The 13171-nt window shown below is 67.7% G+C and overlaps 2 protein-coding genes across 2 annotated transcripts; one reads left to right on the top strand and one right to left on the bottom strand.

Moving 5' to 3' along the window:
- The first annotated feature begins 4573 nt into the window (after positions 1 to 4573).
- On the top strand, positions 4574 to 6948 carry GDF15 (growth differentiation factor 15). Its single transcript, XM_035572492.2, has 2 exons — positions 4574 to 4987; positions 5681 to 6948. The coding sequence occupies exons 1-2, from the start codon at positions 4675 to 4677 to the stop codon at positions 6454 to 6456; spliced, it is 1089 nt and encodes a 362-aa protein (XP_035428385.1). The 5' UTR covers positions 4574 to 4674; the 3' UTR covers positions 6457 to 6948.
- A 1319-nt stretch (positions 6949 to 8267) lies between these two features.
- On the bottom strand, positions 8268 to 9634 carry LRRC25 (leucine rich repeat containing 25). Its single transcript, XM_035572491.1, has 2 exons — positions 8748 to 9634; positions 8268 to 8382 (listed from the first exon to the last, which is right to left on the bottom strand). Exons 1-2 carry the CDS (start codon positions 9632 to 9634, stop codon positions 8268 to 8270), a joined length of 1002 nt encoding a protein of 333 aa, XP_035428384.1.
- Positions 9635 to 13171: the final 3537 nt, after the last annotated feature.

Below are 13171 nucleotides of genomic sequence, written 5' to 3' on the forward strand. Positions count from 1 at the left end.
GGGAGCAGCGGCAGGTCCCGCGGCGCAGCTCTCGCTGCCTCTCGCCCCGATGGCTGCGCAGGTGGGTGAGGGACGGGCACCGCAACGCCTGGCTCCAGGTTTCTGGGAGGCGTTCGAGGATTTAACTCCCTCCCTCTGCTGCGTGCTTGGGTTTGCTTGGCCAGGTCTCAGCTGAGCAGTAGCAAATTGCAGAGGGCTTCTCGTGCCTGTGGGATTTCCACCTCCCCACCCAACGAGCTGTTCTCCAACAATAACCTGTGACTTGATTTCTGGGGTTTTAGGGTTAGGGCTTTCTCAGGAAAAAAAAAAAATCCAAGCCCTGCCTAAACCCCCTTGTCCTTTGGTGTCCCCCCTCTGCTCAGGCAGCACAAATACTTCCAAATATTCCCGTGATCCCGCTGCAGTGCTGTGTTCCTGCACGAAGACGGGGTTGGGGTCCTTCGATGCCTTTGTGCTGGGGGTTCGGCTGCATCCAAAAGGGTGCTGCGCTCCCCAAAATGGTGCTGTGCTCCCTGGGGAGGTTTCATCTCACCCTTCATCCAAACCGTGGGTGAAGCCATCCAGGCTCAGTGCTGCAGGGTTTTGGGGAGCTTTCTGTGCTCTCCTTCGTGCAGCACCTCCTGCGCGCTCCTCCGGGACGTGTCCCAGCGCTGGGGACGGGGACGGGCACTTCCCCCGTGCACACCCCAAGGTTTGCGGCGTGGGGACATCGGATGGGACATCGGAGGGGCACAGCACATCCCCGCTTTGATAGGGAGAGGCTCCTGACGCGGAAAATCTTCTCCCCAAAGCCGCTCCACAAACGCCACGCTGGGCTCAGCCGGGGTGAGCTGCCCGGCTCCTCTTCCTGCGGGTGGCGGTCCCAAATGCCACCCACGTTTGTGTCCCACGGGAAGCATCCCTGCAAGCCCAGAGCATCACGGAGCGTGGACTGAAGCCCTCATGCCCCTATCGTGCGAATCCGTCCATCGGGGCCGGGAGGGATGCTTGCAGCACGCAGGAAACTTTCTCATGCTGAGGCCGATGATGTAAGCAGGTGTTTGGGGCAGCAGCCGGGGATTTCCATTTTTGGTGATGGGATTTGAGTAATTTCCTGTATTGCATGGGCAAAGGGGTCTCGGAATCCAAGTTAATCTTTGACCACGAGTGCAGTCAAGTCAGAAAAGTCTTTTCCAAGTGGAACAGAAGCCTCGCTTTTTGGCAAATGCTGTGAACAGAACAAAGGGGGGGAGAGGCGAGTCCAGCTGCAGCAGCACAAAGCTGCTTGCTGCTCACCTGGTCCGGCCTGTTTGTTTTTTCTCTTTAGAAATGGCTAAAGGTCCGGAAGATTTCCATTGTGCATGTTCATTGTGATGTGGGGAAGGCACGAGAGCAGCACCGGCCATCCCCGGCCGCCACGTCTGAGCTCTCCGTGCCCATTTCCTCACCTGGCACGAAACAAGCCCAAACCTCCCCACCGCGCTGCTGCGGGCTCGTGCGTGATGCTCTCGGCCTCGAACACCCCCCGAGAAAGCATCGCCCGCCTCGCTGCAGTGGTTTGCAGGAAGCATCCCCCTCCAGCACCCGAATTTCCCAACCGGAGCGACTCCAGCAGGCTCCGAGCTTGGCTGGGACACCGGCACCCCGAGCCCAGCCCTTGTGAGATTTTCGGCCCCCCAGGGCCCTGCAGCCCCTGCAAGATTTTTGGCAGCAGGGGCTCGGCGGCGTGCGGGGCAGCTCGGTGCCTCTGCAGAGATCCCAGCCCCTGCTGCCCGCTCGTCCCTGCCCGTCCCATCAGCACCCCTCGGCTCAGCACCGGGCAGGATGGCGACGGCACCGGGTAAAAGCGAGCGTTGCGCAGGGCCCTGCTCCCGCTCCGAGCCCTTCTCGAGCTGCTTCAGCACTTCGGGGCCGCGGCTGGGCGGCGTCTCGTGGAGAAGCGGCAACCGTTCGCCTTCCTCCTTTGGGCACCGGCTCTCGGTGCTCGCAGCGTGGCTGCTTCCTGCGGCGCTGGTGGGGCCGATGGGCTCACGAGATGGCAGCGAGCATCAGCAGCGTCCCCCGCTGCGCTCGGGGCTGGACCACATCCTGTCCGGAGGTGGGGACAGAAGGCAGGGAGGTTATTTACGTCCTGCTGGGCTCAGCAGCTCACGCTTTGAACTTCTGCTGGGCTTTTCACCGGCCTTTCCTCGCTGGCCTCCACAGGATGCTGCTTCACTTGTCCAATCTCCCCGTTTCCACCCATGATAGAGGTGGGAAATGGCTCGGTTGGATAAATCCAACTTCTGGTATAAAATACGGGTTGACCAAAGGAGGGGGAGGGAGGAAAAGATGCTCCCTACGCTCACAGCCGAGGCTTTGTTCCAACAAAGCATCTTGCGGGCTGGTGAGGACACGCTGGGAAGTTTCCTAACGGGTCACTCGGCATCGACAAATGCTGCAATTAAAGATAACTTTTATTGCTCTTGCCGGACTGTAAATCTCCGACTTCACTGCCTGGCGCCTTTTGGGGAAAAAACATCCGGCTTTGGCCAACTTTGAAGCTCCCCGCACACTGCCCCCCGTGCGTCACCCACGGAGGGGCCGGTGGCACGCGGCGCGCCCACGGCTCAGAAAATCATTGCAAAAGCAGAAGTGCAAAGCTTTAGAGTTCACCGTGTCTTGCTCAACGGCCGGGCAAGACGTGATGGTATTTTTTTTTTGGGGTGGGACACCTCATTCTACACCCGCACAGCTCAAAATCTGGGGGATTGCTCTGGGGGCCACGCCACAGAGCTGGAGTTGCTCGGGGATGGCACGGTGGCTCGGTGCCTTGAGCAGCCACTGCTCGCCCTGCAGAGCTGCTCCATCGCAGCCTCCTTTGTTCCTGTCCCTGCCCGGTGCCTGCTATGGGGACAGCAGCGGTGACATGCCACCCTGCGGGGCCCCAGGTCAGCACCCAGGGGTGCTGAGCTCCACGTAGGGCGCAGCGCTCAAGGAGAGGTGGCTCCAGCTGCAACTCCGCTGAGGTTTCCTCGGGAGCCGCCTGTGGGATTTGTTTCTAACCCAGAGGAACCAAAAGTGAGGTGGGCAGAGGCTCCGGGCAGGGAAAGGCAGCGTGGAGGCGGGTTTTGGGGGGGGGGGGGGGGTGTCCCCCGCCTGCCCCCCTTCACCCCTCCATCCAGAGCAGGGATGGAGCGGGGCGATCCCCTCCACGTGACACTGCTCGTGCTGATGAGCTGATGGTTTCACATGGCTCCGGGTGAAACGTTTGTTCTCCTTTTTGCCTCGAGGCAAACCTCGAGAATCTGGGTGAAAAAGGCAGGAAGGATGCTTGAACCCTGCTCCCGAGGAGGAGCTGGAGATAAACAGACCTAAATCCCGGGCTCAGGGTAATCCCCCCGCGTCCCACCGCAGGAGCAGTTAAGGACCGGGCGCTTGGCTCGGCTGCAGGAAATTCGGCCTCGTGTGCCCCAGGTCCCCAGGCACAGGAGGACAGCGAGGGGCTCGTCCCCCCGGGGCTGGGCTCGTGTCCCCCCCGTGGTTGTGGCTGAAGCATCCCTTTGGAGATGGGGTGGACGGCCCCGTGCTGGCCCCGCTGGCTCAGCCCCGTGTCTCGCCTCCGGTTTGGGGGCGATTGCCAGGTTCTGCCCCTCGCCGATCCCCCGGGGCTCAGCCCATCTCCCTGCTGCCCCGATAAAAAGCTCGCACTGGACCCCACGGAGCTCCTCGTGCCGTGAGAGCCTCCCCACCGATGCGTCCCTGCGCCCTTCCCGGTGTCTCCACGACCTCCTCCAAGCGAGGATCCCACGGCTCCAGCTCGCCGCTGGGCTCGCCTGCGCGCGGGCAGCCCCGGCTGGACCCGTGCCATCGCGGCGTGCCCGGCACCCTCCCCGCTGCCTTCAGCAATGATGCAAACGCCGCCCGCGCTTACTTCAGTAGGGACCGGAGCAGGGACAGGGACGTGCAGCAAAGCCGGGCTGCGGTGTCGTCAGCCGGGAACCTCCCGGCTCTGGCTTTTGGAGAAGTTCAAACACCGACCCGCTGCCTCCCGCCCGCACGTCTTGGCACGAGCCGGGCTTCCCAGCTGCCTCCCCCCTGCCTTCCGCTTCCCCCTCTCTGCAGGGCAGCGAGAGTGGCTCGAAGAAAGGGGCCCCGACGGGCACCTTTAGCAGTGAGCGTGGCCAATTTGCCAGGGGAAGGAGGGAGATGAGGATGCAGAGCCAGACATGATGCTGGCCGCAGCGCCCACCTGCCCGCACACCTCGGTGCTCCCGTGGTCACCCCCTGCCGTCACAGGCACGCCGCGTGCCGCCTGCGAGGCCACCAGATGTTGCCCGCAGCCCCGAGCCCCCCCCGTTATGGCGAGGGGAACCCCTCCGGCTGCCCACCACCAGCAGAGAAAGCAGGAGGTGGGAACCAAGGCACAGCAGGAAACATTCCTCGCCTCCCCGCCGCGAGCAGCCCGGCTTTGCGCTGCCCCGGCCGCGTGCTCACCGCGGCGTCACCCACGGGCAGCCCTGGGACGGGGAGGGAGAGGACGGGGTGGGGGGGGGGTGGGGGGGGCGGGCAAAGTCCCGCTCCTATAAAGCCAGGTCTGGTCCTCTTCATTCATTCTCCTCGCGGCATCGATAAGAGCCGCACGCGGAGCCTTTGCGCAAGAGGTTTTGCAACTCGTGCTCCCCCCCTCGCCGGGACAGCCGCCCCGCCGGCGCGATGCTGCCGGGCGCGCTGCGGGACGTGGGGGCCGCCGCCGCCTGCCTGCTGCTCCTGCTGCTCCTGGCCGGCGTGGAGCCGCGGCCCCGCAGCTGGGACGAGGACAGGCTGCAGGTGGAAACCATCAAAAGGAGCATCCTGGAGCGGCTGGGGATGCCCGCTCCCCCCGCCGTGCGGCGCAGGCTGGACCAGGAGAGCATCAGGAGGGCGCAGCAGCAGTACGAGCAGAAAGTGGCCGAGCTGATGGGGAACCGGAGCCGGGAGGAGGCAGCGGTGGCCGGGACGAGGAGGCTGCACCGCCTGACACCCATCCGTAAGTAGAAGTGGCCCCTCTGCCATCGGGAGCCCCACCCTGTGGGCTCCGGGTCCGTGCTGGGGTGACATGTCCTGCCACAGGGTGACATGTCCTGCCACGGGGGGACATGTCCTGCCACATCCCTGAGCTGCGTCCCACACGCTGCCCCAGCATGTGCTAGGACATGACCGGGCATGAATCCGCTGCTGTCACCTTCCTCCTCCTCCTCCTCCTTCTCCTCCTCCTTCTCCTCCCAGCCGCTTCCCCTGCTTGGGCCAGGGGAGGAGTCGCCGTTTCCAGCTCTTTGGCTGCAAAACGCAAAGACCGGTGGATTCCAGATACAAGCGGGCTCTGCGGTGCCGCCGTCCCTCGCCTCCCGCTGCTCCCTGCGGCCGGGGTTTTAGCCAGACCTGGGGGAACTGGGGGAAATATTCGGCTGCTTCTCAGGCTTGGGGGGACGGCGGGGGCTGGCCCCGCGGTGTCCTCGTGCTCCTGCCCCGTGCCTGGAGGGTCCCCGCGTGTCCGGCACCCCTGGGGTGGAGGCTGGGGATGGACCCAGCAGGGTCGGCATCCCGCGGGCTTCGGGCGATTCCCCAGAGGTGGCCCCGGGGCAGCTGCGTGGTTTGGCTGCCGGACAAGGAGCTGACCACAAGGCTTGACTCAGGGCTGGATTTCCAGCTCTTACATCAGCTGTCCTTCCTGTCCCCGCAGTGCGATGCCGGACGGAGCCCCCCCAAGGAGAGCAGGACCCCCACGGGGACCAGGACCCACGCGGTCCCTACCGCTACCACCTCGTCGTGTCCCGCACGGAGGCTTTCCACCGGCGCCTGCGGGTGGTGCAAGCGGAGCTGAAGCTCTTCAAGCAGTCCCTGGGCTCCCTGGCCTCGGGGCAGCCCCAGGTCAGCATCTACGCGCTGGGGGGGCCCGGGGGAGCCCCCCAGCTCCTGCAAACCCAAGAACTCGACCCCGACACTCCAAGCGTGGACCTGACGGCGCCCGTCCAGCGCTGGGCTGCTGGTCCCGAGGCCAGGCTGCAGCTGGAGCTGGCCTTCACCGCCAACATCTCAGCCTCACCGGCGGGCTCGGGAGCCGAAACGTTGGTGCTGGAGGTGGAAACCCTCGAGGCCGCGGGGCCGAGAGCCCGGAGAGCCCGCGGACTGGACGAGGAGTGCAGGAAGAGCGAGGGGAAGTGCTGCCTCAAGTCACTCAAGGTGTCCTTCCAGGACATCGGCTGGTCGGACTGGGTGATCGCCCCCAACAGCTACTACATGCGGTTCTGCGAAGGCTCCTGCCCGCACAACTACAAGCCGGCCAGCATGCACGCCCAGATCAAAGCCCGCATGCACTCCCTCTCCAAGGCCACCCCGGCGCCCTGCTGCGTGCCCGCCGGCTACGACCCCATGGTGCTGATGCACTACGACGGCGAGGGCAGGCTGGTCTCCACCGTCTTCGAGGACATGCTGGTCACCAGGTGCCACTGCGCCTGACGGCCCCTCACCTCTGGCATGGACGGGGACCCGTCACCGCCCGGGTGGTGGCAGAGCCCCCCCAGCACCAGCGCCCCAAAAAGCAGACCCGCGGGACGAAACGTGCACGGAACGGCTCAGCCCCGTCTCGAGGACACGATCCCTCCGGTCTCCAGTTGGGATCGCCGCCACTCCACAGGCCACTGTAACTTATTCGCCCTCTCCTACCTTATTTAAAGCATTTTTTATTTGGTAGCTGGGCTCTTCCCACCGGAGGGAGGACGGGCACAGCGGCGGGGCTGTCCCCAGGTGGCCGCAGCCCACCCTGGTGCCCACGCGCCCACTCCCCTCTGGCTACAGACTTATTTATACAACTTTTATTTATTGCTAACTTATTGTATCACGCGGTGAGAGATGTTCTTGGGAGTTTTTTGGTTTTTCCTTTTGTATTTTGTATATTTCTATAAAACAGATCGCTGTAGCATTGGAAACCAATAAAGTGATGGGATCGAGGCTGTTGGTGGTCAGGTCCCCGGGCGCACGGGACCCGCGCCCTGCGGTGGTCCCCGTTGTCCCCACACACACCCATGGCCATCCGGGAGCTGGCTTCTCACGGATCTGCCTGTAAATCCTCTGGCTTTCCGGGGTCAGGCCAGCCCCATCCCTGCCCTGTGAGCCCAGCGGGTGAGTAATCCCTGGGCGATGGTCCCAGGGACCTTTGGTTTGTTTGTGGCCTTGAAACGGGTGCCGGGCGCAGCCTTGACCCCGGGGCCGTCAGGCTGGGACGCGGCCGCTGCCGCTTTCAAGCTCCTGCGGCAAAGGGACCGGCGGACAGGGGCTCGGGGGGCATGGGATGGGGGGACCCCCACCCCGGGGACATGGGCTTTGGGGGCGTGGGCTTGAGGGACATGGGGTGGGGGGGTCCTCCACCCTCAGGATGTGGGGTTTGGAGGCCAGAGCTTGAAGGATTTGGGATACGGGGACCACCACAATGGCGGCATGGGGTTTGGGGACCAGGGTTTGAGGGATGAGGGGCATGGGGACGTGTCCTTGAGGGTCCTGGCTTCTTGGCACCTCCGCCACAGGGACACGGGCTTTGGGGACCTTCCTGGGGACCTCCTGCAGCTCCGTCAGGTTGAAGTTTACAGCCTGCAGCAGATGAGGAGCTACGCATGGTATTTTGGACAATTACAACATTTAATGTGTCACGGTGGAGCAACACCAAGACCCACACAGGGCTGGGAGGGCACCTGGGTGCGCCGTGGTTGTCCCCATTCCCCAGTCCCCTCTAGACACATCCCAGGGTTTGTAACCTCGCAGCGATGGCCTTGGAGATCTTGCCAGGAGTCTCCCAAAGTGGTGCTTTTCCTCTTTACCCCAAACTGACAGATTTAGCAGGAAAATAGCCAGGTTGATCCCATTACCTGGATGTCCCCAACCACCAGTGTGTCCCCATGTGCACAGCCACCCCTACACCCCGAAAGAGGAGCTGCACGCCGCGGGTGCCCCACGGCACCCAGCCCTTACTGGGAACCAGTGCTTAAAGATCACGGCACCCGATGCTCCCAGCAGGGTATGGGGGGACCGCATGAGCCCCCAGCCCAGCCCTGGGGACCCCCCGGGGACCCCACGTCTGGTGGAGGCCGCCCGTCACCGTCCCCTCGGTGCAAAGCCTGGGGAGAAGCAGCTGCTTCCGCTCCCCATCCCAGGCAGGAAACGACTGCAGAGCAGTTTTGCTTTAATTGCAAAAAAAAACCAACAAAAACCCAACCCTCTGCTTCCTCATCACAGCCACCGGGCAGCCGTGGCCTCCCCCCGGGGTCCCCGTCCCCTCACTTGTCGGGGACGACGTAGACCTCCTCGCTGGGGGTCCCCGTGTTGGCGTAGATGGGCTGCTCCCCGGCATCGCTCTCCATGAAATAGGTGTCGTCCGCGGGCACCTGGGGGCTGGGGGCCGGGGGGGTCACCGGGGGGAAATGTCCCCCTCCTGTCCCACCCCGGGTGGCTCTGGGGGCTCAGTGGGGGTGAAAGAGCATGGATCCGGCCCCAAAAGTGCTCAGTCCTTTGGTTTGGTGGGATGGGATGGGATGGGATGGGATGGGATGGGATGGGATGGGATGGGGATGGGGATAGGACGGGATGGGACGGGACGGGACGGGACGGGACGGGACGGGACGGGATGGGAAGGGATAGGACAGGACATCATTTCATGGGACTACACAGCATGGAATGGCACAGCACGGCACGGCACGGCACAGCAGGGGGTTGGATGCCACATGCCCCCCACAGCCCAGCCCGTGCCGGAGGCTCACCTGTACTGCGCCCGCTGCCACTCCGGCGTCCTGCTGTGCGCGGGGGCCACTCCCGGGACCACGCAGGGGCTGATGAAGACGTTCTCGTAGTCGGGCGCCACGCTCGCACCCACAGCAGCGGTGGCAGCGGCGGGGCCGCTCTCAGCGCCGTGGCTGATGTACCGGGGCTGCCCGTGGGCCCCGGCGGACTCCCGCTTGCCCCATCCCGCGGCGGCCGCCTTCCTCCTCCGGCGGCACACCACGACGCCGACGGTCACCGCCACCAGCACGGCCACCGCGGCGGTGGCCCCGACTGCGGCGGCCACTACCCCCGAGCCTCCCCGGCACTCTCGCTCGTGGAAACTGGAGACGTTGAAGGTGCCGTCGGGCGCGTCGCAGAGGCACGTGCGGTTGTCGGCGCAGGCGGCCAGCACGCTGCCCACCACGTCGCAGCGGCACGGCACGGCCAGGAGGCTCAGGCTGGGGTGGAAGGCGCTGGCGGGGACGGCGGACAGGGGGTTGTCCTGCAGCTCCAGGCTCTGCAGGGCGGCCGCGCGGGCGAAGAAGCCGTCGGGCAGCTCCCGCAGCCGGTTGTGCCCCAGGAGGAGCCGCCGCAGCCCCTGCGCCCGCTCCAGGAAGGCGTCGGGGAGCCACTGCAGCTCGTTGTGCGACAGGTCCAGCTCCTCCAGCGTTGATCCCACGCGGGACGTGGGGCGCACGGCGCCGATGCCGTTGTGGGCCAGGAGCAGCCGGCGCTGCTGCCCGAAGATGCCCCAGTCCAGCTCGCTGCACTGCGTCGTGCGGTTGGAGAAATCCTCCTCCGTGGCCGGCACCGAGGAGAAGCAGGAGGCCGAGGCGGCCGCGGGGAGCAGCAGCAGCAGCAGCAGCGTGGCCGTGGGGTGCCCCATGGCCACCCCGCTGCGGGGAGACGGCTGTCAGCCAAACCAACCCCCCCTCCCCCCCCCCCGGCCCCGCTCGGCAAGCCTGGCAACGCTGCTTTCCCCCTCCCAGTGCAAACCAGCGCAGCCCAGTTTAGCCGTGCCACCCGCCCCGCGCCCTCTCCCCTTGGCACCTCGCACCCATGGGTGCTTTCGCCGTGTGCCCCCCACCCCGGCCCCAGCACCCCACTCGCCTGCGGCTGGCTCTGTGCAGAAAGAGGAACAGGCGGTCCCTGCCGGCCCCGTGTCACCGCACCGGGGCGTAGCCGGACCCGGGGGGGGGGTCACCGGAGCTGCCCCCACCTCGGCACCCCAGGTCCACGCGGCCGTGGGCACCCCACTGCCCCCGGGACCCCGGGGCTCTGCCCGGCCGGGGGGGCAGGAGGATGCTGGGGGGTGAGCAGGGTGCCAGCCCCACGGGGGGGGCACAGGGACAGGGATGGGGGGGTCCCAGCTTGGGTTTGGGGGTCGCGGGTGGGTCCCCACCAGTGTCATGGCTGCGTGTGCCGGCGTGGCGCAGCGTTGCCGGTGAATTGCGCCCAGCCGGGGTGGCGTGGGGAGGGCCACGGGTGGCTGCGGTGACACCAGTGACACTGAGTACTTGGGGGCGGGGGGGGGGGGCCGGGATGGGGTCTCCCACGCCGTGCCCCGTCCGGACACAGGGCTTTGGGGTCTCATCAGGGCAGGGGGAGGTGGCCGCGGTGACCCCTCCCTCCCCAGGGGGTCGCAGCGGGGACCCCTCCCCACCCTCACCCCCGGGGGATGGGGGTGTCCCGTGTCCCACGCGTGGGCCCGGCCCCGCATCGCCCCCCGGCCCCAGGGCCGCCCCCGCGTGTCGGGGGGGGGGGGAGGGGGTGTGCGTGGGAGGGGGGCGTCCGCCACCTGGCCCCGCACGGCCCCGCACGGGCTCGGTGCCCCGGCCACGGCCGCCCCCTGCAGGCGCCACCGCGCACACGCACACGCGCGCACCGCCACGCACACGCACGGCGCCGGGCTCGTGCACGCGCATCCCTCCCCGTGCACGCGCACACGAGCGTGCACACGCCCCCACCCCCCCCCCCCCCAGCCCTGTGCGGTCCCAGCTCACACGCGTGCACACGCCCACGCGTGTCCGCGCTCCCGCACACGGCGCCTGCCTCAAGCTCCCCGCCAGCCCCCCCCGCCGTACCCGGATCCCCCCCCCCGAAGTTTTTGGGGGTCACGAAGCCGCTCCCAGAGGCAGCCGCCGCCTCCCCACGCGGTGTCCCCGTGGGGCCGGGCAGGATCAGACCCGTCCCCCCCCCCCGCGCCCACCACCGTGACCGTGGGGCCGGTCCCCCCCCACCCCCCCCCCCACCCCCCCCGCGCCCGGGGTGCGGAGGGGACACAAGGGGGTGCTGTGACACCGCATCGGGACACGGGGACACGGGGGCGGGGGGGGGGGTGGCGGCCCCGTGCCCCGCGGGGGTCAGCGTGTCCCCCGTGTCCTCCCCATTCCACTGTGTCCGTGGGTCTGCGCCCCCACTCGTGCCCCTGTCCCCCCCGCCGTGTCCCTGTCCCTCCCTTCACAACCGTGTCCCTCCGCACCCCCCCCGCCTCCCTGTCCCTCTGTATCCGTCCCCCCGTGTCCAAACCCACCCGTGTCCGTCCCTTCGTGTCCATGTCCGCGTCCCCCCCTGTGTCCCCTGTCCCTCTGTTTGCCCCCCGTGTCCCCCCCGCGTCCGTGTCCACTCCCCCGTGTCTGTGTCCCCCCTCTTCTCCATGCCCCCCCATTGTGTCTGTCTCCCCCCATCGTGCCCATAAGCACCCACATCCACCCACTCGTGTCCGTCCCCCCCCCCTCGTGTCCATGTGCCTCCACTCGTGTCTGTGTCCCTCCATCGTGCCCATAACCATACGCACCCCCCCTCGTGCCCCTGTCCCCCGTCATGTCCGTATCCCCCCCTTGTGTCCATGTCCCCTCCTTGTGTCCATGTCCCCCACTCGTGTCCATGTCCCCCCTTGTCTCCATGTCCCCACTCGTGTCCATTTCCCCTTCCACTCATGTCCGTGTCCCCCCTCGTGTCTGTGGCCCCCCCCCATCTCCGTGTCCCTCCTCGTGTCCCTGTCCCCCACTGTGTCTGTATTCCCCCTTGTCTGTGTCCCCCCACTCGTGTCCACGTCCCCCCCGTGTCTGTGTTCCCCCTTGTCTCCATGTCCCCACTCGTGTCCGTTTCCCCCTTCCACTCGTGTCCGTGTCCCCCCTCATGCCCTTTTCCCCCACTCATGTCCATGTCCCCCTTTTTCTCCATGTCCCCCCCCTGTGTTCGTGTCCCCCCACTCGTGTCCATGTCCCCCCATGTCTCCACGTCCCCACTCGTGTCCATGTCCCCCTCGTCCCCATGTCCCCCCGTCGGATCCATGTCCCCCCACTCGTGTCCGCCCCCTTGTGTCCCCCCACTTGTGTCCGTGTCCCCACCCCCTCGTGTCCGCATCCCCCTTATCTCCACATCCCCACTCGTGCCCCTGTCCCCCCACGTCTCCATGTCCCCCCCACTCGTGTCTATGTCCCCCCCTCGTGTCCGTGTCCCCCCTCGTCTCCATGCCCCCCCCCGTATCCACGTCCCCCCACTCGTGTCCGCATCCCCCTTATCTCCACGTCCCCACCCGCGCCCGCTCCCCCTTCCCCTCGCTCCCCTCCCCCCCCACCCCCCCCTCCCCCCCCGCCTGTGGTCCCCACCCCCCCCCAACCATCGCCCCTTTAAGACCCCCCTCCCTAGGCGTGGCCGCACCCCCCCCCCCTCCCCACCCGCGGGGGGCGTGCAGTCCGCCCGGCCGGAACAGCCGCGGGAGGGGCGGGGCCGGCACCGGGACCGGGGCGGGGCGGGGCGGGGCGGGGAGGAGGGGAGCGGGAGGGGAGGGGAGGGGGGGGGGGGGGGGCGGCGCGGGGACCCCCGGCCCAGGCGCGGCGGTTTCAAGGCCCCCCGCGGGCGCGGGCGCGGGGCGCGGGGCCGGAGCCGGAGCCGGAGCCGGAGCCGCAGCCGCAGGGGCCCCCCCCCGGTGCCGGTGGCGGTGGCGGTGGCCCCGGGATGGCGGCGGGGAGCCGCTGCCCGTGACAGGTGGAGCCGCGCCGCGCCCCAGCGATGTACGGCAAGGGCAAGGGCTCCGGCGTGCCCTCGGACGGCCAGGCCCGGGAGAAGTGAGTGGGGGGGGGCGCTGAGGGGGGGGGGGGGGAGGAGGAGGAAGGGGGGGGGAGGAAGGAGGAGGAGGAGGAGGAGGAGGAGGTGGGGGGGGGGGGCGCCGCGGAAGTTTGCCGGGGGTTCCGAGCGGGGCGCCGGGGGGCGGGGGCGGGCGGACAGCGGCGCCCCGCCCCGCCCCGCTGCCGGCCGCGGGGATGGCCCCGGGGCTGAGCGCGGGGACCCCCCCCCCCCCCCCACACACACCCCCCCCCCCCCACCGGATGCTCCCCCCCCCCCCCCCACCCGGGTGTCCTGTTCCCCCCCCCCCCGGTGTCCCCTCCACCCCCCCGGGCGCCCCCCCCCTTGGTGT

This window comes from Cygnus atratus, chromosome 26 (genome assembly GCF_013377495.2).
Source record: "Cygnus atratus isolate AKBS03 ecotype Queensland, Australia chromosome 26, CAtr_DNAZoo_HiC_assembly, whole genome shotgun sequence".
In the NCBI taxonomy this organism is placed as follows: domain Eukaryota; kingdom Metazoa; phylum Chordata; class Aves; order Anseriformes; family Anatidae; genus Cygnus; species Cygnus atratus.